The sequence below is a fragment of the Mirounga leonina genome, unplaced genomic scaffold, assembly GCF_011800145.1.
Source record: "Mirounga leonina isolate KUSES-001 unplaced genomic scaffold, KU_Mleo_1.0 Mir_93, whole genome shotgun sequence".
Taxonomy (NCBI): domain Eukaryota; kingdom Metazoa; phylum Chordata; class Mammalia; order Carnivora; family Phocidae; genus Mirounga; species Mirounga leonina.
Window position 1 is genome coordinate 7,771,129 of NW_023270854.1, and position 22,642 is coordinate 7,793,770.

General features: G+C 39.4%; 1 protein-coding gene across 1 annotated transcript in view; it reads right to left on the reverse strand.

The window, feature by feature from the left end:
- Nucleotides 1-752: 752 nt before the first annotated feature.
- The window catches only part of DOK6 (docking protein 6), a 363,014-nt gene continuing 341,124 nt past the window's right edge, over nucleotides 753-22,642 (reverse strand). Inside the window, exon 8 of the mRNA XM_034995693.1 lies at nucleotides 753-1,961. Within this exon, the coding sequence (XP_034851584.1) occupies nucleotides 1,822-1,961 (140 nt within the window). The 3' untranslated portion in view covers nucleotides 753-1,821. The remainder of the gene's footprint in view (nucleotides 1,962-22,642) is intronic.

The window sequence follows — 22,642 nt, forward strand, 5'->3', positions numbered from 1 at the left end:
CTCTTATGATTAGCATCTTGATGGGGTTTTCATACTTATCTGAGAGATTCAGAGAGTCTAGGTTGTTGTTATAAGTGTAAATTTATCTAGGAGGGACCCAGAACCATTTCTAGTCAGTAGTAATTCTATGAAATGAATTTGGAATCTGCATTCAAGCTACGGATAGAGATAAAAAAAAAAAAAAGAGTCTTATTACAGATCAGCAAAACAGATACCCCTTCAACAGACTAACTTTAATAGTTTAAAGAATTTTGCTATTAAGAAAAAAATTCAGGCTTTTATCTTACATGATCTGGGCTCATTGTTCTTTAGATTCCCCTTGGAGTATTTATAAGCTGACCATCTTAGGCATGTGGCATCAGATAATTCAGGCAGAATGATTTTTATTTTTACTTGAGTAAACTTCAAAATTAAGGACAAAAATATCTTTGTTGACCTTAATTAAATCAGCCAAATTTTTTAGATCACGTGGAACCCAACCACTCACTTCCCTCTAAACTTGGTAGTTTTGTCATGAATGTCAGAGATGAAAAAAAAATATATTTGATCTGTTTTCTCTTATAATCCCAGCCAACCCATGTCCATTAAAAAGAAAGTAAGCTTAGCAAATTCTGGTTACACACTAAATCACAAGCACCCAATGGCTTTTGAGAATGGCAGCTATAAAATCTTAAATAATTAATATCTACAATCCTGTGCCCATTGTTCTCCCGACTGTAAAATAGCTAGTTCTTTTTAGGTATATACATATACTTTTTATCTCTTTCTTGAAATACAGTTTCTCATTTAAAGTCTTTCTTTTATTTGAGGGTAAATGGAAGCAGTGGGTGATGACACCCGATCTTCCTCACGTCGCTCAGAGGGATGGTCAAAGAGAGAAACACTGTCAAGAAGGGAGTACTGACCAGAAAGACAGTGTGGTGACATGACACGTAGGGCAGACAGCTAGACCGGTTCTCTTGCCTTCGTTTTCGAGTGTGTCCCTCCTTCTCACATATTCAGTTATACTCGTCAGAGGAGCAGACTTGACTACGTAAATACTTTTGCTAATAAGAAGCCTTTTTTTTTTTTACAGCACTATTTTAAAAATAGCTATTCAACATAACAATCTTAATGTTAATGCACCAAATTACAGTATTCAACAATGTAAGTGAGCATATCCTGTCACCCTCAGCACACATTTGATATATACTTGTTAGATATAGATGGATACAGCAATATCCGTATCTCTATTTGTCTACAGATGCACACACACACACACACACACAGCAGAGCTACAAGGCCCTGCTCAACAGTGTGTTCTAGATCTCGGGTTCCCTTAATTGTCACTGGGGCTTATTTATATGGAGAGTTATGATGCCATTTGTAGACCTTGCTGGATTTGTCCCCGTCAAAACTTTCCACGCCACATAGGTTGTGGTGGGTGACCTTATGTCTAAGGACAGACCCTGTCATCAGGCCGGAGGGCTGAGCCACGAGGACAGGGGTCAGGCCCACCACCCAGGCACAACCCAGTGTGGGCAACTTTTCATGGTGCCCAGAACCAAAGGATTTCATTTAAATGACTGTTCATACGATTTGGATTCTATTTTTGTAAAACATAGATTCCCCCCCCACCCCCAAGAAACTCAATAAATAAAGGACTTAGCCACAGAGTCAAGGAAGCAGAACTCCAGTTTTTAACCTGTCACTGGGATCGGGGCTAGACCCGCCCCATTTCAATTTTGCCTGCAACTGGTCTTCCAGGAGGCTGAGGGAGCAGCAACCCCACTAGCAGGTCCAGACAGACTGTCTCTCTGGTTGGCAGTGGCTCTCTGACTGTCATTGAATGAGGCTGGAGCTGTAGCTGAATCCGTAACTGCTCGACCGGGACAGAGACGGCTGAGTCTCTTCGCTCTGCTCCGAGGCGTAGCTGGGAAATGTCTGTGCACGTGACATCTTTGAGGAACTAAACCCATGACCTGGGAGAAGGGAAGGAAGAAAAGGTGTACTAAGAAATAGATTCAGAAAGGCAAAGGGATATATTGAAAACAAAAACAAAAACAAAAAACCCACAAAAACCAAGCAAACAAGGCAGATGCCCACAAATCCTCAAAAGAGAGCTCCAGGTAAGTACCTAAGTGTGAAAAATGGAGAAATTTGGTGCATTATTTCTCTTTGAGTTAAAAATGAATTCAGGGCTCAATATTTTCCTCAAGCGTGTCTTGTCAAAAATTCGGATGCCAGGCAGCTAGGTAAATTTTCTAGAGATCTCAACCTTCTAGTAGCCTCCAGCTATTGGAATAGAAGCAGAAAAGATCTTCTGAAAAAAAGCTGTTTTTGATGGAGAGCCTGTGAGCTGCATTCTTTTCTTTTATACTCACTTTCAGCATACAAAAGCAAATTATAAACTTTCTTAAAACCTTTTTTGAGCGGGCAAATTACACTGCACCCGAACCAGTAACCATCAATTAGCAGGAAAAGCTTTCACAATTGTAGACTTCAAGGCCCTAACTTACCCTGTCGGTTTTGTGAGTAACTGAACCCACTTCGTGATATGATTAACCTAAACAGTGAATCTTTATGGTTAATAAAATGGCCGGAAAGTTTACTCTTCTAGAAAATAGATTTAAGGAAAATTCTATCTATGCTTTTGGGAGTTCGGACACATCCCTGAAATGAAATATTTGTCTAATGCAAACAGAAACAGAAGTGACCACCGAGAAGCTTGTCAGAATGCTGACAACAGAGGGAGAAAAATGTCACTATTTCTAGGGGCCTTCCCATCCTTTTTCTTAACCAGGAATTTATTCTTCATACTTGAGAATGAGCTTAATGAGCAGAGACGAAAACTAGATCCAGTGCGCTCCGCCCTTCCAGAGAGTATATTTTACCCAAAGGAAAAGATGTATCTAGTCTGATTGGTAATGTTTCTGGTCTCTACCAGGAGGAATGGGACACACAATCCGCTCTCGCAGAAACGAGGAACATCTAGTCCTTTTCCTTAGGTGGCGCTGTGGAGAGGTCATGCACCTAAGCCAGTTTCATCATCAGGTGAGTTTGGTGACTTGGAAAACATCCTTGCAGTTTCAGAAGCTTGGGGTCCAGGGAGAAATGCAAATGAGTTGGGTAATAAAAGGCTAATTAAACTGGTAGAACCTCTTAATGTTAAAAAATAGTGAGAGTGAAATCTTGCTTTCTACATAAAAAATCACTTTCACTGTGGCCTAATTCCCTTGTAGGTTAAGTCTCCCCACGAGCAGATCAGGGGAGAAGGGAGATGTGGGCATTTCCTCTTTGCCTTGCCCTCTGGCTGCTCCTGGGGTTCTGCCAGCCCAGCTTCCTTCTGAGCGTCTGGACCTTTCTGGTCCCTGCCCTGCCTCTCCCAGGGCCCCCTAACCACCTTTCCTCTGTGGGTGGGAATGCTGCCCACTGTTGCCCGTCCTTCACAATTCCTTGCTGGTTCTGTCACTTCCCTCCCAGCACTATAAATAGTCCTTTAAAGTCTCTTAACATCCCATCTGGTCATGTCTTCTCTTTCTTGTGGGACCCTGATGCTACAAGGAGGAACACTGGATCTGGGAAGAGGCAGAAAGGGGAGAAATTAGGGGGACCTAGGGTGAGGTCAGGGGTGGGAACTCAGAGCTAGAAGACCAGATATGCATGCTGCTTCTGCTACTTATAGGAGTAACCGACCTTGTGAGACTCACAAGGTTCTCAGTTTCCTTAGCTGCAAATTCTGGATGACATGAATGGTGCTATATGACTCATTTGATTCTCAAATCAGTGAGTTTTAATTGAATTCCAACATGTTAAGTGCTACCACCATAGTGAACAGATAGGATGTCACCATGGACTCCCACAAGGTCACCTAGATGGGATGGTCAGGGAGGGCCTCCTGAAGAAGGTGGCATTTTCACATGATACTTATGTGACAAAGTTATGAAAGAGTAACATGATATGGAAAAAAAAATCACTTAAACACTTTAACAATTTTGCCTCCTTCTCTTACCATTGACTTCCTAGATGATAACTCACAGTTCTCAAAAGGGGAGCTACTGGCATTTATCAGCATAAACCAGCTGGAAATGCTAATATTAAGACAGTGTTTCTGGTCTCAGTTTTATCTTATTGAAAAAACAAATGAGAAATATCCGAGGGGCACCTGGGTGGCTCAGTCGTTAAGCGTCTGCCTTCGGCTCAGGTCATGATCCCAGGGTCCTGGGATCGAGCCCCACATCGAGCTCCCTGCTCCGCGAGCCTCCCTCTCCCACTCCCCCTGCTTGTGCTCGCTCGCTCTCTGTGTCTCTCTCTGTCAAATAAGTAAATTAAAAAAAAAAAAAAAAAAAGAAAGAAAGAAATACCCAAAAGAGGGCAGTACCAGAGAACACCTTTAATTCGCTCGCTTTGCTTGTGGGCTAGAAGTGAAGGCTTATAAGTTGTGGATTTGGAAGAGTCTGGCACACACAGCTTTTTACCCTAGAATCTTGAGTGTGAAAATTCACTCACGCAGCTACTACGCGTCAAACATCAGCTAAAACAGCTCAGCACCGCACAGGGGAGGCACGAAATGGGAATTGCCGTCCCTGCCTTTGCAAGCGGTCCACAGACTGCTTTGGGAACGGTGGCTGGTCAAGGAGACACAACAAGAAACACGAAAGAAGGGCACATGCAGCCTGTGCTTTCCAGGATCCAGGCAGGGCACCGACGGGGCCAAAAAGAGAGCTACAGACGTCCTGTCAACCATCGCAACTGCCCTCTGCCCCCATGTATTTTGAGGATTGGGTGAACCACCACTTGGGAGGACGCCCGGAACTTGAGGTACCCAGTAGATGTTACTTTTCTTCCTTCTATCTCTGCCCAGTGGGTCCAGATTCTTTCTGGTGTGTTCTTGCTCACTGTCTGTGCTTTCTCCCCCAGGGCAGCCTGCAGCCCCTTGCTGTGCCAGGTTTGGAACATTATTCTCCTTCAAGGTCAACATTGCTTTCTTCATCTCTCTCTGAACCATTTCTAGCTAACTGGAAATTAAATTATGATTTTTTTTTTTTTTTACTTCTACCATTTCTTTACAGACAATTCACAAATGATGCTATTTAATGCTTATCACAAAAATAACATACCTCAATCAGAACTGTTACAGATGAGGGCTTAATAAGGACTGTTTGATTATGGCAACAATGAGCAGGAGAAAAGAAAGGGAAATAATTAAGCATTTTCTCAACATTTATTTGAATTATGCCCTTTGGCACTGTTGATGAAAACAAAACAGAAATCAACTTTATGGCCTCAATTAAACACTTGCTAGCATAGACTGTTCACACCACTAAACAAGAGACTCTAAATGCTTCCTACACTTTCCCTCCAGATCATCCCCTAAAGACAAATGAGGTGAATAGGTGCCCTGGGGATTTGGGGAATTCTATAACTTAAAAGCAACAAATTTGCTAATGGCTATTGGTCTATCTTAAAAATCTTTTTACATTTTTGTTTCTATTCCTGTGTATATTCATGTTTGTTTTAATAGAAAATAATATTTTCTACCCATTTTTTCAGGGAATATTGACAAGCTGGGAAAAAAACCTCATATCTCCCTGGCAGTCTGAAGTATACTCTGAAATGACACTTCATACCATCCCTCTTCTCCTCCTTTCCCATGGTATGTGCACAATCCCCAGACTGAAGAACAGTTCCATCCCATAAAGAAGGAAATATATTGGATATTGAGACACTGAGAATATTTGCTTATTCTAACAAAATCGTAGGACTCCTCCCAATTCCAGAGACGTAAGTACCACAGGACAGGGAAGGCAAAGTCACACTAGCCATAAAAGGAAATCTTTCCTGATGTACCCTAAAAGCTGCGAACCAGTAAAGAGCTAGAAGGAACACAGATGCAGTGGAAAATGACAACCAAATCAGGACGCAGGGCCAGAGAGTCACATCACACCTAGAAGTAAAAACCAGAATGACAGCACCTTATCAATATCCTCCCTTTCCTGAGGAATGAAGAAGCGCATTTTTCCCTTTCTGCTAGCTCCTGGTTTTCTGTGCTTACCAATGCGTACATACTCTTTACATAAAATATAAAGGAAATGGTTGCTTTAGGCAGTCAGCAGGGTCCCAAAGCATAACACTAATGCTTATTAATTGGCAAGAAATAATGGATACTTGATTTGAATTTATGTGATTTATTAGTTTGTTGGGATGTGGGAGAGAGGGAAGGGTATTGTCTGTTTAAATAATAAAACATTTTTTTTTTTAAGGCAGAAAAAACCCCCAAGTAAAACAGTTGCTTCAGGAGGAATGGGGCAGGCCAGAGGAAAGGCATCAACAACCATCAGGCCCGGGTAGACACCGAGGAGGTGCCCTCTTAACAAGGGGTTTCTAAGGGCAGGGAGGAAAAGGGGTGACAGATGGTAGCCAGGCCTGGACGCTGAAGGACAGACAGCAGGAATGGCTCGGGGGAAGCAGAACAGAGGTTGGTCCGAGCTCTCACAGCAGAGGACTGTGGGCCAGAAGATTTTCGTGGGCGTCTAATACTTGGATGTTTACCTGGCAGGCGGCAGAAGTGGAAACCAGACTAGAGGTGGTAGTGGCCCGGAGCTGCCTGCAAGGATCGTAATGAGGACTCACCACCTACAAGTTATGCTTGGAGACGCCAGGGACTCACTGCCCACATCTTTTCCATCGCCGTATTTGACTTTTACTCAATTCATTCTAATTACAGTTCAAACCGGACTATGTTTTAGTTTAATCTGCGTGCTCACCTAGCGGGTGCTTCTGAAGTTCTGGTGGAGAGTCCAGGGTCCCAGTAGCTTCACGGCCCCCCGCCCTTTTTAAAAGATTTTATTCATTTATTTGAGAGCGAGAGAGAGAGCAGGAGTGGGTGGAGGGAAGGAGAGGCAAGGTAGAGGAAGAGGGAGAAGACTCCCCGCTGAGCAGGGAGCCCGATGTGGGACTCGATCCCAGGACCCTGGGATCATGACCTGAGCCGAAGGCAGACGCTTCACCGACTGAGCCACCCAGGTGTCCCCTTCCCAACCCTTGAATAGATTTGCTGGGGGTATTGAGGCTCAGGTTCAGTACATTTGAATCAATGGGGGACTAAAGATCATGGGTTTCAACCCATAAAGAAAGTGATTTGCAAAAGCCCCTGTCCATTGAGCGCATATAATAACCACTGTCCATTTTGTGCATATTTCATGCAGACCCTATGCTAAGTACATTAGAAATATCATTTTTAAAAATCCTCGTATCAATTCTATAACGTGAAACTGCATATCCTTATTCTCCTGTGGGAAAAACCAAATTGAAGCCTACAGGCCTTTCCGGACTTGCAAAGCTGACAAGTGGAGGGGCACAGAGGCAGATCCAGGTCTGGAGACTGAAGCCAAAGCCTTGCCAACATTTTGCTACATTTACTCACAGAACCCTCTCTCTTCTTTTGTATTTTGTTGTCTCTTTTAAATTTTTTTATTTGGACACATGGATTTTTCTGCTCTTACTATTTTTTTTTTTACCTTTTACTTTTAAAAATTGAGGTACAATTGAGAAATATAATTGTATACATTTCAAGGGTACAAGGTGAAGATTTGATATACACGTGCATTGTGGAACGATCATCAGGATAATTAACACATCCATCACCGTACAGACTTCATTCCTTGTTTGTGTGGGTGGTGAGAATGTTTAAGGTCTACTCTCGGCAACTGTCAAGCACACACACCGTATTATTAACTGTAGTCACCGAGCTGTACATTGGGTCCTCAGAAGGTATTCTTCTGATAAGTGAAAATTTGTATCCTTGACTGACATCTCTCCATCTCCCCCTCCCTCCAGCCCCTGGCCACCACCACTCCACCCTTTGTTTCCTCACAGAACTTTCTAAACATCTGTTTAGTTGAGGATACAGCACAGCTTCAGAGAAGAAATACCAATTTTCACGACTCAATCCTTAAAGACGTGACTGAAGTACCTCTAAAGTATGTTGCCAAAGAACAAAAACAACTAAAGCTGCATCTTCGTCAACGCAGGCTGCCATAACAAAGTACCTCAGACTGGGGGGCTTAAACAGCAGAAATGTATGTTTTCACAGTTCTGCAGGCCGCAAGTCCTAGATCAAGGCGCCAGTGGGTTGGTTTCTGGGGAGGATGCTCTCCTTGGCTGCTTTCTCCTCAAGGCCTGACGTGGGCTCTTCTCTGTGCTTTCTTTCCTGTGGTCTCTTCCTCCTCTCCTGAGGAAACGAATTCTGTGGGATCAGGGTCCCACACTTATGACCTCACTGAACCTTAATTACCTCCTTAAAGGCCTTTTTTCCAAATATAGTCACATTTGGGGTGAGGCCTCCACTCTATAAATTTTGTGGGGACACAGCTGAGTGCAGAGCAAACTGTTATTAGTAAAATGGATGAGAAGATATTAACTTAAGATGAGGGAGGTGATGCTTTTTCCTTTGCTGGGTATTATTATATCCTTAACCTTTTCTCAAGGAGGTATTTGTACTTGTTAGTAAAGTTATGTAATTTGGTTTAAGATGACATAAAATGATTAAATATCACATGTAATTTCACACCCTTCACATTGCCAAAAAAAAAGAAATTAAATGTTTAATGGTTGATTTATGCCATTAAGTTTCTGAAATAAACTCTCAATTTGCATTGCACTCATCTACACTCCCACAGAAAGGGTAGAAAAGTATTTTCTTAACGTTAGATAGATCTGGATATTATTAGACTTCTCCTTTTTTTCAAGTTGAAGGATGTTTCCAAGTTGAAAAATTGCACCTTGTTGTTCAGTTAATTTCCTTTTGCTACGTGAAGTGTTTAATTTTTTTGATGCCAGATCTGTCTTTGTGCTGAGTTTTGTGTCTTGGTAATAAGTCTCCCCTTGTCACAGGATTATTTTCTTATAAGTTGTTTTATATATATGTATATATATATATATATATATTTTTTTTTTTTCCCTAAATTTCTTATGCTGTCTTCAGCTCTTTGATTTATTGGAAATTTCTCTTCATTCATGTCCTTAGTTAAGGATGCTTGTATTGTGTGATGATTCATAGTGTTAATCTTGAAGGAATACTGCTCGGGTTTGGGTCCCAGCTCCACCCTGTGACAACTGGAAAGATACCACTGCTCTGTCCTGTTGATTCCTCAAGTGTATACGAACAGAATCGTGTTTTATTATTATTATTTATTTGTAAAGATTTTTATTTATTTATTTATTTATTTATTTATTTATTTATTTGACAGACACACAGAGAGAGAGAGCACAAGTAGGCAGAGAGGCAGGCAGAGGGAGAAGGAGAAGCAGACTCCCCGCTGAGCAGGGAGCCCCATGTGGGGCTCGATCCCAGGACCCTGGGATCATGACCTGAGCCGAAGGCAGACGCTTAACGACTGAGCCACCCAGGCGCCCCGAGAATCATGTTTTAGATTAATTAATAGTAATAACTTAGTATAAGAGTGTATGGCATTGGTATTGTAGGCACACGTGTGCACGGGCAGGTGCGCGCACACATGCACACGAGGTGTCATTAGCTCATTTCATCTTCACAGCAACTTGCTGATGAGGTAGAAATAAAGTGGTTGCAATAGTGCCTGGTATTGATCCTCTGTCACCTGTTCTGTCCTCTGGAATTTTCAGGAACTTCTCTTTGTTCCTACTGTTCTGAGCTTCATGATGATGAGTCTGGGTGCGAGTCTTTTCTTCAGACTTTATGAGCTTTTTCAATCAAGGATCCGTGGTTTCTCATTTTCTGGGAAATACTTCTGAGTTATCATTATAAATTTTTGTTAATTATTTCCTTTCCACAATCTTCTTCATGTGCACTCTCTCTCCCACCACGTGCTCCTTTCCCAGATCATCTCTATTTATATGTTCAGGTGCTGGACAGATCTTGTAATTCTCCAGTCTGTTCTATTTTCACACTCTCTTTTGTTGCTTTACTTTCTGGAGATTTGAGATCTGCTTAACCTCATCTTCCAAGTTTACTAAGTAATAAAAAATTCTACTACTCTAATTTTAATTTGCAAAAGCTTTTTTACTCCTTTTCCTTTCCGTCCTTTATTCTTCTTTTAAAAATACACATTTTTGCATTTGTTGTTCTTAATAATGGCACTCTCAGGCCCAAAACTATGGGTCTTTTTGGCTTACCCCATAAGTGGACATCTAAATATTTTTTATTCAAATCTTTTAAAAGTCAGAAATTTTTGAATGGGAAAAATGCATATTATTTAATGTTACATATTACCCAGCCTACTGGTGGGTTATAGACAAAATTCTAACACTGAAGAAATCAGACATAATATAGTTTATAATACTTTAATTTACCTTAAAGATGATTTGATTTGATTCATACAGAATTACATTTTTAATACCTATTTCTAGAATTAAGATAGCCTTAGATCTATTATTCTGGTTGATGTAGCATCCATTTTTTCCTGTTGCTTACATTTAATTTCTCTTGTATTCTACTTACTTACTGGAATATTGATTTTCTACAACTGTAACCTCTTGGAAAAACTTAGCTGAACTCTTCACTGTTAGCAGAATTCATCTGAGTAATTGTGAAGTTTAGAAGTATTCTATGGCAGCCAGTAAAATGGTAAATATTAAAATATAATGATCTAAGTTGAAACATAATATGAGGGGTAGAGAATACTTGGGATGAAACTTCATTAATGTTGATCAACATTTCATTGTTATTTTTAAAGGTTCAGTTATAACATTTTAAATATAATGTTAATAAAAATTATATATAGCTGTATCTTTGTTTTCATTTTGAACATTTTATTGTTTAAGAAATCAAGGAACTATTTAAGATCATGAAGTAGAGCACTCCAGGTCAAGTAGAGATCTCCAGAACTACAATTTCAGGAATTTTAACAAATTTACTGAAAGCCACATGAATCTACAGTCATTGACAAGAATACATATCAGCTGACTATCCCTCAGAGATGTCTTGAGAAAATGGAAAATTTTATTTGCTATAATTCTTTTCTAAAAAATTTAAACTAATTGAAAGAAACACTTTTGCATGACAGTAAGATTTCCCTACACAATATATACTTAGAGATTTGAGTTACAACAGAAATGTTACAGAGAAATATCCTGAATATCACATAAGTTTACCTAGGAGGGAGTGTGCAAATGCTTAGATTAATCTGAGGAATGTTAATGAAATTGTTTAAAATTTACTATCAGGTTTTCATATAATGTAGCATAGTTTTATTCTGCCATAGATACAAGGTTAAACTTGCATTTGCTCTGAGGACTCTGAAATGAGTTTGAAGATATGTGTCAAGAAATGTGCTTATTAGCACTTGACAAAGATTTGATTTTTATTTATTTTTTAAAGTTTTTACTTAAATTCCAGTTAGTTAGCATACAATGTAATATTAGTTTCAGGTGTACAATATAGTGATTTAACACTTCCACACAACATCACAAGTGCACTCCTTAACCCCCCCCATTTAACTTGTGCCCCCGCCCACCTTGCTTCTGGTTAACTATTGGTTTGTTCTCTACAGTTAAGAGTCTGTTTCTTGGTTTGCCTCTCTCTTTTTTCCCCCTTTGCTCATTCGTTTTGTTTCTTAAATTTCACATATGAGTGAAATCCTGTGGTATCTGTCTTTCTCTGACTGACATTTTTTGCTTAGGATCATACTCTCTAGCTCCATCCATGTCATTGCAAATGGCGAGATTTCATCCTTTTTTATGCCTGAGTGATATTCCATGGTGTGTGTGTGTGTGTATGTGTGTGTACATACATTATATATATCACATCTTCTTTATTTATCAATTGATGGACACTTGGGTTGTTTGGGCTGTTTCCATAATTTGGCTATTGTGGATAATGCTGCTATAAACATCAGGGAACACGTATTCCTTTGAATTAGTATTTTTGTATTCTTTGGGTAAATACCTAGCAGCGCAATTGCTCGATTATAGAGTAATTCTATTTTTTAACTTTTTGAGGAATCTCCATACTGTTTTCCACAGTGGCTGTACCAGTTTGTCTTCCCAAAAGCAGATTCCTTTTTCTCCATGTCTTCACCAACACCTCTTGTTTCTTGTGTTGTTGATTTTAGCCATTCTGACAGGTGTGAGGTAATAGCTCACTGTGGTTTTGATTTGCATTTCCCTGATGATGAGTGATGTTGAACATCTTTTTATGTGTCTGTTGGCCATCTGTATGGACACAGATCTGATTTTTAATCTCATTCTCTGTAGAAGTTTGCCTAGAGCTCTTCTTTCTAATGACTGATTTGGTTGATTTTTCAGAGATCTGGGAAACATTCCAATAATCACAAACAGAATTTTTTAATATTTGCAAATATCTCCTTTGTGAGTATAACAACACAATGCCCAAATTGTCATGGCTTTCAAACTCTTTATATCTCATCATTACGAATTATGGCCCTCATGATGCTAATAATGAATATAAAAATCCAAATGGTGAGTGGTAGGAGATGAGATTGGGAAATGGAGAGGGGACATGTCATGGACAGTTATACCCTACTAAGCAGATTGGATATTTTTTCTATAGGTGACAGGAAGCTTTTGAATGATTTTAATAAGGTAAGTGATTGGATGAGATGTGTGGTTCAAAATCTCACTCACTGGGACTGTGGAGTAGCTGTTCTCAACCCTTCTTGCATCCTAACACATTTGATGGATAAAATGTAGCCCTGGTAGAAAAATTTCTCATGGAAGGCTAGTACAAAGATAAAAAGGCACCTCTAGTTTTATGTACATTTCCTATGATTTCCTTCTAATTCTTCCCCATTTTCTCCAATTAATCAGTATTCCTCCAGGTCCAATAGGAGAGTTGAAAACTGCTGGTACTTACGTAGATAAGACTGAGACCAGAATAGTTAGGTGCACTGGGGGAGTTGAGAAGTTTCACTCTCATTGAGAAAGTTCTACACAAGTATTAGCATAATTAAATTCAATATTCTACGTTCTGCCTTACACAATCAATAAACTAACCAGCAATTTCAGAACCTAGGAATCTGCAACCTAGACAACTGCATGGTTAGTAGCACTTCCTGGAGAGTAGTTATTGCAATGTATGTATTAGTAGTATAAATATCCAGATAAATAGAGAATAAGAGATCCGAGGTTCATGAAAATGGAGTCAAGGAGTATAGGACAAAAGAAGAATTCTGTTGATATCTCTTATGTTTTATGAGAAACTGCTGCAGAAAGTCCAAATACTTTTCTAGGCAGATTGAGCAATCCTTATTAGGCATTGTGTTATCATTGTACCCAACGGGCAGCAACCAAAGTCATCATCTTAACTTCTTGTGAGTTACAATTTTTAATGAATTATTTTTATCTTACTCTCACTGTACAGGAGATGGAAATATATTTTTATCAGCTTTTTTCATATGAAATTCTAATGTCAAAAGGCTAAAAGTTTCTATTTAGGATACTTGCCATTTTACAGTGTCATGTTGCCTACACTAATTTCACTGAGAACAGGCAGAGCAGGGCAGTGATGGTGAGTTCAGTCTCGAAGGTCGGTCCTCGCATCCACCAAATGACTTTGGGTTGGGCATCATCACACACAAAATAGCAGAGTGCCAGGCTCTGGCTGATTCTGGTCATTAAAATTTATTGAGCACTAACGATGTGCCAGGAGGTGTCGGACGTTTCACTTACGCTGATTTATTTAATCCACCTGGTAGCCCTGTAGGATCAGTGCTCTCTCTCTCTCTCAGGGACACAGGCATGGATGCTGGAACTCAAGCTGGCTGGCTCAAAACTCTTCACTGACCCCAGAAGGTAGCACAATAGTCAACGCAAAGGGCATGGTTTTGCAAACAAAAACCTATCTTAGAGCCCAGGGTGCAAGCAAATCTCATACATTTTTTTCCCTTTAATTCCACAGTTACCTTGGTTTTCAGAGGAGTGCAGGATAATCTGATTTGTATTTCATATTATTTAACTGTAAGAATTGGATACTCACTATTTTTTTCCCAAGGGTCTGTATGTCTTTATCTGTTTGAATTCCATTTCATAATTGTGAAAATCAGAAACTTTAGTTTTTCTTGTTTGTTTTTTATATTTAACAATCACTTAATTGGGCAGGATGCTAACTCTTAGAAAGTTATGATCAATAAACCATCTGGATTGTTCTTGGATTGCATCCATGACAATGAGTTGGCTTGTGTTATTAAATTCCCTCTATGTTCACTGCTGTCATAGAATGTGAGGATATTTTGATGTAAACCATTTATGTTTACATAAATAATAACACTGACTTAATGTAAATTGGTAAATCATATAAAAATTAAATTTTTCTAAATCTTAGTCAAGTCAAAAACAGAAATGGTTTATGTTTGCCTAAGTCTTTATGCCTCTCTACCTTCAAGTCTCTGTAATGTGAGACAGGAATCCATTAAAATCCTAGAGGAGAACATAGGCAGTAACCTTTTCGACATCGGCCACTGCAACTTCTTTCAAAACACGTCTCCAAAGGCAAGGGAAACAAAAGCAAAAATGAACTTTTGGGACCTCATCAAGATAAAATGCTTATGCACAGCGAAGGAAACCGTCAACAAAACAAAGAGACAACCCACGAATGGGAGAAGATATTTGCAAATGACACTCCAGATAAAGGGCTGGTATCCAAGATCTATAAAGAACTTGTCAAACTCAACACCCAAAAAACAAATAATCAAGTCAATAAATGGGCAGAAGACATGAACAGACACTTCTCCAAAGAAGACATACAAATGGCTAACAGACACATGAAAAAATGTTCAATATCATTAGCCATCAGGGAAATTCAAATCAAAACCACATTGAGATACCACCTTTCACCAGTTAGAATGGCAAAAATGGACAAGGCAAGAAACAAATGTTGGAGAGGTTGTGGAGAAAGGGGATCCCTCTTACACTGTTGATGGGAATGCAAGTTGGTGCAGCCACTCTGGAAAACAGTGTGGAGCTTCCTCAAGAAGTTAAAAATAGAGCTACCCTATGACCCAGCAATTGCACTACTGGGTATTTACCCCAAAGATACAGATGTAGTGAAAAGAACGGCCATATGCACCCCAATTTTCATAGCAGCAATGTCCGCAATAGCCAAACTGTGGAAAGAGCCGAGATGCCCTTCAACAGATGAATGGATAAAGAAGATGTGGTCCATATATACAATGGAATATTACTCAGCCATCAGTAAGGATGAATACCCAACATTTGCATTAACATGGATGGAACTGGAGGAGATTATGCTAAGTGAAATAAGTCAAACAGAGAAGGACAATTATCATATGGTTTCACTTATCTGTGGAACATAAGGAACAGCATGGAGGAAATTAGTAGAGGGAGGGAAAAATGAAGGTGGGGGATCAGAGGAGGAGACGAACCATGAGAGACTATGGACTCTGGGAAACAAACTGAGGGTTTCAGAGGGGAGGGAGTGGGGGATGGGTGAACCCGGTGATGGGTATTAAGGAGGGCATGTACTGCATGGAGCATGGGGGTGTTGTACACAAACAATGAATCATGGAACACCACATCAAAAACTAATGATGTAATGTATGGTGACTAACATAACATAATAAAAAAATTATAAAAAATTAAAAAAAACAGTACTGGGAAATTTGGCTAGTTCTTTGGAGAAACATATTAGTTTATATTCTTATCTACACTATATATGAAAATAAAGACCTTGAAAGGTAAGTGAAAAAATAAGCATAAAAAACACTAGAAGAGATGTAGAAAATAGTTTGAATCGGGAGATTTTTCTAAGTACAAAAGAGGTTGAAGTTAAAATAAAGGGTCATTTGTAATTTTTTGACACCAAGACTAAAAGAATCAAATCCTGAGTTTAATTCCTTCAAAATGTGACAGCATTCAGTCCTTGTGGAGCCTCCATTTTAATGTGACTCCACCAAAAAAGGGTAGTACCAGTCTCTTTTATTAGCTATCGATTACATGTTAGTTACCACATCAGCCTGGATTCACAGAGGGATCATGGTAGTGGTGGTGGGGGGTCAGAAACTATTTCTGCTAACAATTTTAAAGGAAATTTTATTGTTAGTTAGGACAAACCTGCCCAAGGGGAGAAATTTCCTATTTGTTTTGCTTTGGTTGGATACGTGTATCAGTTCAAGTTGGTAGCACTGTAGTCCAAAGATTGCAACTTTTGATCTTCAGGCATGTATGTTCTGACTTAAAAACATCTTTTTTTTTTTTCAGGACAGCTTAGTCCAGACATAAATCCAATAAATGATAATGAAAGACTCTTCATGGAGGAGAACGTGGCAGTGAGACAAACAGCAGGTGCTTTGCAGGAGTTGTATGGAGTTCGAGAAGGAAGGTATCTGGGGCATGCTGACAAAAGAGAAAGGAGAACACTCTTGCTTCACAATGAATTCCTGTCTTTCCCCTTTCTCCTTTTTCTTTCTCTCTTTCAAAGCACTTTTCAAACAGATTGAAGAGAACCAACTGCTGGCACCAAAGATGAAAAGGGTTTGTTTTGCCATTGTTATATTTTCAAGTTTTCAGTACTCCTGTTTTTTTTTTTATTTTCAAGTATATGTCTAATTTTTTTTGATTTTTTTAAATTTAAATTCAATTTAACTAACATATAGTGTATTATTAGTTTCAGAGGTAGAATTTGGTGATTCATCAGTTGCATATAATACCCTGTACTCATTACTTCACGTGGCCTCCTTAATGCCCATCCCCCAGTTACCCCATCTTTCACTCCCCTCCAGAAACTCTCAGTTTCCTTCCTAAGGTTAAGAGTCTCTTATGGTTTGTTGCCCTTTCTGTTTTCATCTTATTTTTCCTTCTCTTCCCCTGTGTTTATCTGTTTTGTTTCCTAAATTCCACATGTGAGTGAAATCATATGATATTTGTCTTTCTCTCACTGACTTATTTTGCTTAGCATAATAACCTCTAGTTCCATCCACATTGTTGCAAATAGCAAGATTTCATTCTTTTTGATGGCTAATATTCCATTGTGTGGCGCTCTCTCTCTCTCTCTCTCTCTCTATATATATATATATAGCATACCTTCTTTATCCATTCATCTATCAATGGACATCTGGGCTCTTTCCATGTTTTGGCTATTGTGGACATTGCTGCTATAAACATTGCGGTGCATGTGCCCCTTCGAATCACTGTATTTGTATCCTTTGGATAAATACCTAGTAGTGAAATTCCTGGGTCATAGGGTAGCTCTATTTTTAACTTTTTGAGGGAACTCCACACCGTCTTTTAGAGTGGCTGCACCAGTTTGTGTTCCCTCCAACAGTGTAAGAGGGTTCCCCTTGAAGTATATGTGTAATTCTTGAGGTGATTATGCTGAGTTGTAAGTCATTATGAGTCACCCTCATGAGTGGCTGTGGAGTCAGGTAAGTTTGATTTGAATGCAGGCTCGGCCACCCTCCAGCTGGGGGTACCATGGCAGGTTCCTTCACCTCTAAGATGAGCTTGTGACACCTGACATGTAAGCATTTACTGAGATGGTGGATTTAAGGTGACTAGCACAGGATATTACATTTAAGAGGTACCCAATAATAGGGTATTAGCATTACACAAATTTGGCCCTATGAAGTCGGTACCCAGCCCTTTTATTTCCTTGAATAAGGAGGGAATTAGAGAAGTGATTCTTAGAAAACTAGAGAGAGAAGTTTGGATGCACGGGAAATGTATTCCTCTCAGTTGGAAAAGAAATGCCTGGCAGAGCAGAGATGTGACGCAGTATTCCTGATACTGCCAGGCTTACAAACTTCACATGACTGAAGACTTGAGCAGACTTATACCACAGAAAATTTAAGTGCTTCCAGCAGGTTTAGGAACAAGACTGAGAGTGCCTTTTAGAAATTTGGTAGAGAGATTGTCTGGGGAACACAGGAAAACGTTAAAGAACACATGGTAGACCTGACTTTGAGTCCCGACTCTGTAACTTAAGCTTTAGTTCCTCTTTATGTGTAAAATGAGAATCATCCCAGTGACTACCCCAGAGTCGTGCAGATAATGTAACTATGCCAATGGTTAGATGAAATCCCAATACATTGTATTAACTTACAATTTGTTTGCCTTTTATTTAAAATGCATTTCTGAATACTGTTTAATTTACTAAACAAGAAAGTTCTGATAAATGGAAGGCATTTTTCCCCCAAAAAAGGAGGGGGGAAAGGTGAGTTGCTCTGGGGTTCTTGGGTGGGTGAGCCCAACAGCTGGAAATCTGAGAGCTGCAATGTCTCTGTCACCTATAGGCAGAGAATGCGAGGCTTTTAGAATGAAGAAAACCTTTGTGTCTCTCCAACTTGACGTGTCTCCATAGGAGAGCATGACTAAGAAGCAACAACTTGTCTATTACTGAGAAGCTGTATTTCAAAACTGAACCTATCCTTCTTCCCCACCCTATTTCCCTTTCTTTCTGTACTCAGTGAATGGCACCTGTCAACCAGACAGCCCATGTCAAAGCACTGGGAGCCATTCTCATCTCCATCCTTGTCCATCATCTCCCCCCCTACCATCAGTCAACACGTCTCATTGGTTCTACCTCCTTAAGACCTATTAACTCCACTAAGTCCTTCATGCTTCTTCCCTCTAACTGGAATTTGTCATCAGGTTTATGGCTCTAGCCACCCAACTGGTCTTCCTGACAATGCTGTCACCTAATATGTCCTTTGCCAAAGTGATTATGAACATGCGGTGATCTCTCCCCTACATACTTTTTTTTCGGATAAATGCAAACTTCCTAGCATAGTACTTAAGGTTCTCACTGGGGATGACAAGGGTATGGTGTTGGAATTCTTCAATTAACTGCCATGTATAAAATCCATCAGTGCCACTCCTCTCCAGTAAAAATCTAGTGAAAACATTGTTTTTGCAGACAAACGTGGTTTCAAGACAAATCCTCCAGAGCTTCCTTTTAACCAGATTGTTACCCTTAAACTCTTCCTACATATATGTGTAAAGGTATCAGTACTTCCCCTAAGGACCATTTGTGATGGGAGCTGTCCTTCCCTCTCTAGCTTCGTGTTTCCCTAGTCTCTCTGTCACACCCTCTGCTCTACTATTCTAAGCAACAGCAGTTCCCAAAGAAAGCAGTAGCCTTTCCAAACCATGGCCTGGGCTTCTTCCTCTCCTGGAAGGCCCACCCTTAACTCATTTGTACTCCACTCCTATGAGGCTAACTCCTATTTTTAGTTTAAGAATTCATGAAGGAAGGCTTACACATTCCTGCTCTCCATCTCACCTGCCCAAGTCGGGAGCCACTCCACTGTGCTTCCTTAGCGCCCCTGCATACCTCTGTCTCATCTCTTACTCTGTCTTTGTGTCTCCTCTATGAGCTTATGTTGAACTTGAGGAAAGGAAGCTTGTTTACCTTAGTGTCTTTGGAGCTTTGTAAAATGCCAGCTCACAGCAGACACTCAATAAATATTAATGAATAAAACCATAAAAAATGCATGTAGCAGCTCACTCCTTGTGCAGAGAACACAGTATAGATGTCTCAGATATTGCGTTGTACATCTTTGATAGTCAATAATTGTCTGTTGAATCACAGTAATTTAACTATATGGCCTCATCCTGGCTGATGTGGGGGAAAAACAATCCTTTTTGAGATGAAAATTTAAAAAATAATAATATAAAGTGAAATGTCATTGTCAAAGGTATGCTTTAGGTATAAACATGAGAATAAGGGAATAATTATTTTTGGCTTCATTGTAATGCACTGACCCCAACTAATGGACTAATTTATGAAGAAAAAGACCAATGCAGTGGAAGTTTGTTGGTAGACAATTCTTCATGAGCCTCTTGTATCTTTGTATGTTTTGTAGCAGAGACACTGATGGCCTTTATACTGGATTATCTTTTCAGGGTTATTTGTAGAGCAAACAGCCTTGGAAGATGGAGATACTATCTCCTTCTGGAGGAAAGGAGAGATTTCTTTATCTGCAGTGCAATAAAGATGTCTCTCTCTCAGACAAAGTTCAGGCTGTATTGTTGCCCATTATAAAACATTTGGGTTCCCTAAACTTGTGGTTCTTCTCCTGTTACACAACCTACTTCCTGTGTGTCACCTGGCCCTCTTTGCATCTCCCTGTGAGAATTGGGACTCAGAAAACCAACGTAAACACTGATACTCTGGCTGATACTATTGCTGTGAGTAATAAAACACTCTTAGTCTCTGATTCAGGAGTCTCACGTCTTCTGCCAACATCCATGATACTGTGGCAGGCTGACTTGCTAGCTTGCATGTAGGGTAAAATCTCTGACACTCCACGTTCTTGACAATGTTAATAAAGAGTGATATGTAATGATTCCCATGCTAAGAGTAATGCCTTTGAATTTTTGTTGGATTTTACATTGACTCATTATTTAGTAAGACTTTGCTAAGTTTCAGTGAAACCCTTCCTTATCTGAAATACACATCATGCCTTAATGACATAATTTATGTGATTGTGACCAATAGAATAGTTTGATAGAGTGAGCTGAAACTCATCATATAGGAGAAAGAAAGAGTGAATATGGACAATGTTGTTTTCTCTACAAGAATAGAAAATTAGATAAATGGCCCTTCTTACCACTCAAATTCTTAGGATCGAAATAATTGTTAATGAAAATTAATTTCCAGTAAAGACAGTCCAGTCACCTGAGAACTGTCCGAATAATTTCTTAAAAAGGCATAAAAACTTTTGTTGCTGTTATTGCTTTGATGGAGTGTCTTTTCTTCCGATGATTTTTTTTTAACATAGCATGCTGTCAACATAAAGATGAAGTGAGAAAAAAAAATCAGAGAGTTCATTTGGTTTTCACAAGGAAGAAAAAAACATTTCTTTTAGGACAAACACAAAGCAGAGAAAATGAATGATTCCTGTGGTTTTAGAATGGAGCTTTTATCCTGTTAGAGCCTTTGTTAAAAACAGTGAAGCATGTTTTAATTCTGAATATGGAAAATTGTTCTCAAAGATTTCCTGCCCCTTAAAATTGCTCTAAGAGACTATTGCTACACCACAATAGGATACTTTAAAGATGGAAAATAAAAAGATTACAGGGTAAATAGCTTACAACCTATGATGGTTAACATTCAGGAGATGATTCACTGGAGACTACATCTTTTATCAGAGGTCTTTTGTTAAGACAGTTTCTTTCTGTCCTCTGTGACAGCCAGTTGAACTTAACCAAGAAGATGCAGTCATAGTGTATTTTAGAATATCCCATTTCTGGCTGTTGGAATGTGTGATGGAAAACACAGAAATGTGGCCCACACAGGAAGTATGGTGCAGGGGTTTTGAAAAGCCAGGTGAGAATCATACATGCTCTGTCCTATTGATAACTTTCAATGACTGACTTGCCTCATGATTCTATAACATTTTAACTAATACGTGCAATTTTTACAGGATGGTTGACATGATTCTATTGATAAAAATGTGGCAACATAATCAATAAAATGTCAAGGATTATGCTATTCTGCTCTTTATAAACTTTTGAATGATTTGCCTTTTTAGTGTAATAACCAAGGTTTCCACTGATGTTTACATATTGCATCTGTATGTTTAAATTTACAATTTAGCGCAACTTTAAATCTCTGCATGGAAAGAAATATGATATAAAAATAGTAAATTTAAGGTTAAACATCCCTCTTAGTCTTCATTCTTTGTGCCAATCTATGCATCCTATGGCACTAATCCATGCACAGAGGCAGCTTGATTCTTGCTTGGCGTGCACTGAGGTGTGCATTTTTGGGAAAAATTCATCAATGGCTTGCATAATTATGCATTCTATCCAACTTTTGCTTTCTATCAACAATCTCTACCTTAGAAATGTTCATTAAGTCTGCATATACACAATATATATAATTACATTTAAAAAATACTATAAAATATTATATGTATTTTTCTATGAGCAGAAAGTATAAAGCATAATAACTCGTGTTCATTCAAATACTTGAGATTTTAGGTGTCAGTGTGGGGATTAGTGAGGGTACTAGCTGGTGGTTACCATTATTGCCCAAAATCCCATTCAGTCTCTGCAGTTATAGGTGCCGGAATAAAAGTAGATCTTGGACAAGTTGCAGTGAGTTCCTGAGGAAGAAGCAATTCATACTTTCTTGTGGCCAGGATCACAGAATGTAAGGGGCTGCCCGCATGTCTGATGAGAAGCAGCAACATTTTATTTTATTTTATTTTTATTTTTTTTTAAGATTTTATTTATTTATTTGACAGAGAGATAGAGAGAGAGAGAACAAGTAGGCAGAGCGGCAGGCAGAGGCAGAAGGAGAAGCAGGCTCCCCGCCGAGCAGGGAGCCCGATGCGGGGCTCGATCCCAGGACCCTGGGATCATGACCTGAGCCGAAGGCAGCCGCTTAACCGACTGAGCCACCCAGGCGCCCCAAAGCAGCAACATTTTAGATGCTTTGAAAATCCACATCAATGGAATACTTTTGTCTAGACCTTTTTCTTCATTTCATGCATACTCTTCACTCATTGAGAAATACACATGCTGAAACAGATGGCCATTATCCTAAGACTAAGATACTATATGGACTATATTGAGCAACATTGGTTGAAATGAAGAAATACGCGGAACCCAACATAAGCAGCAGAGACTGGAGCGTTTACTCCTGGTGAAATGATGCTTCCTAATGCCCTATTTCTAAGAATATTACTTGCTTCTACAATAA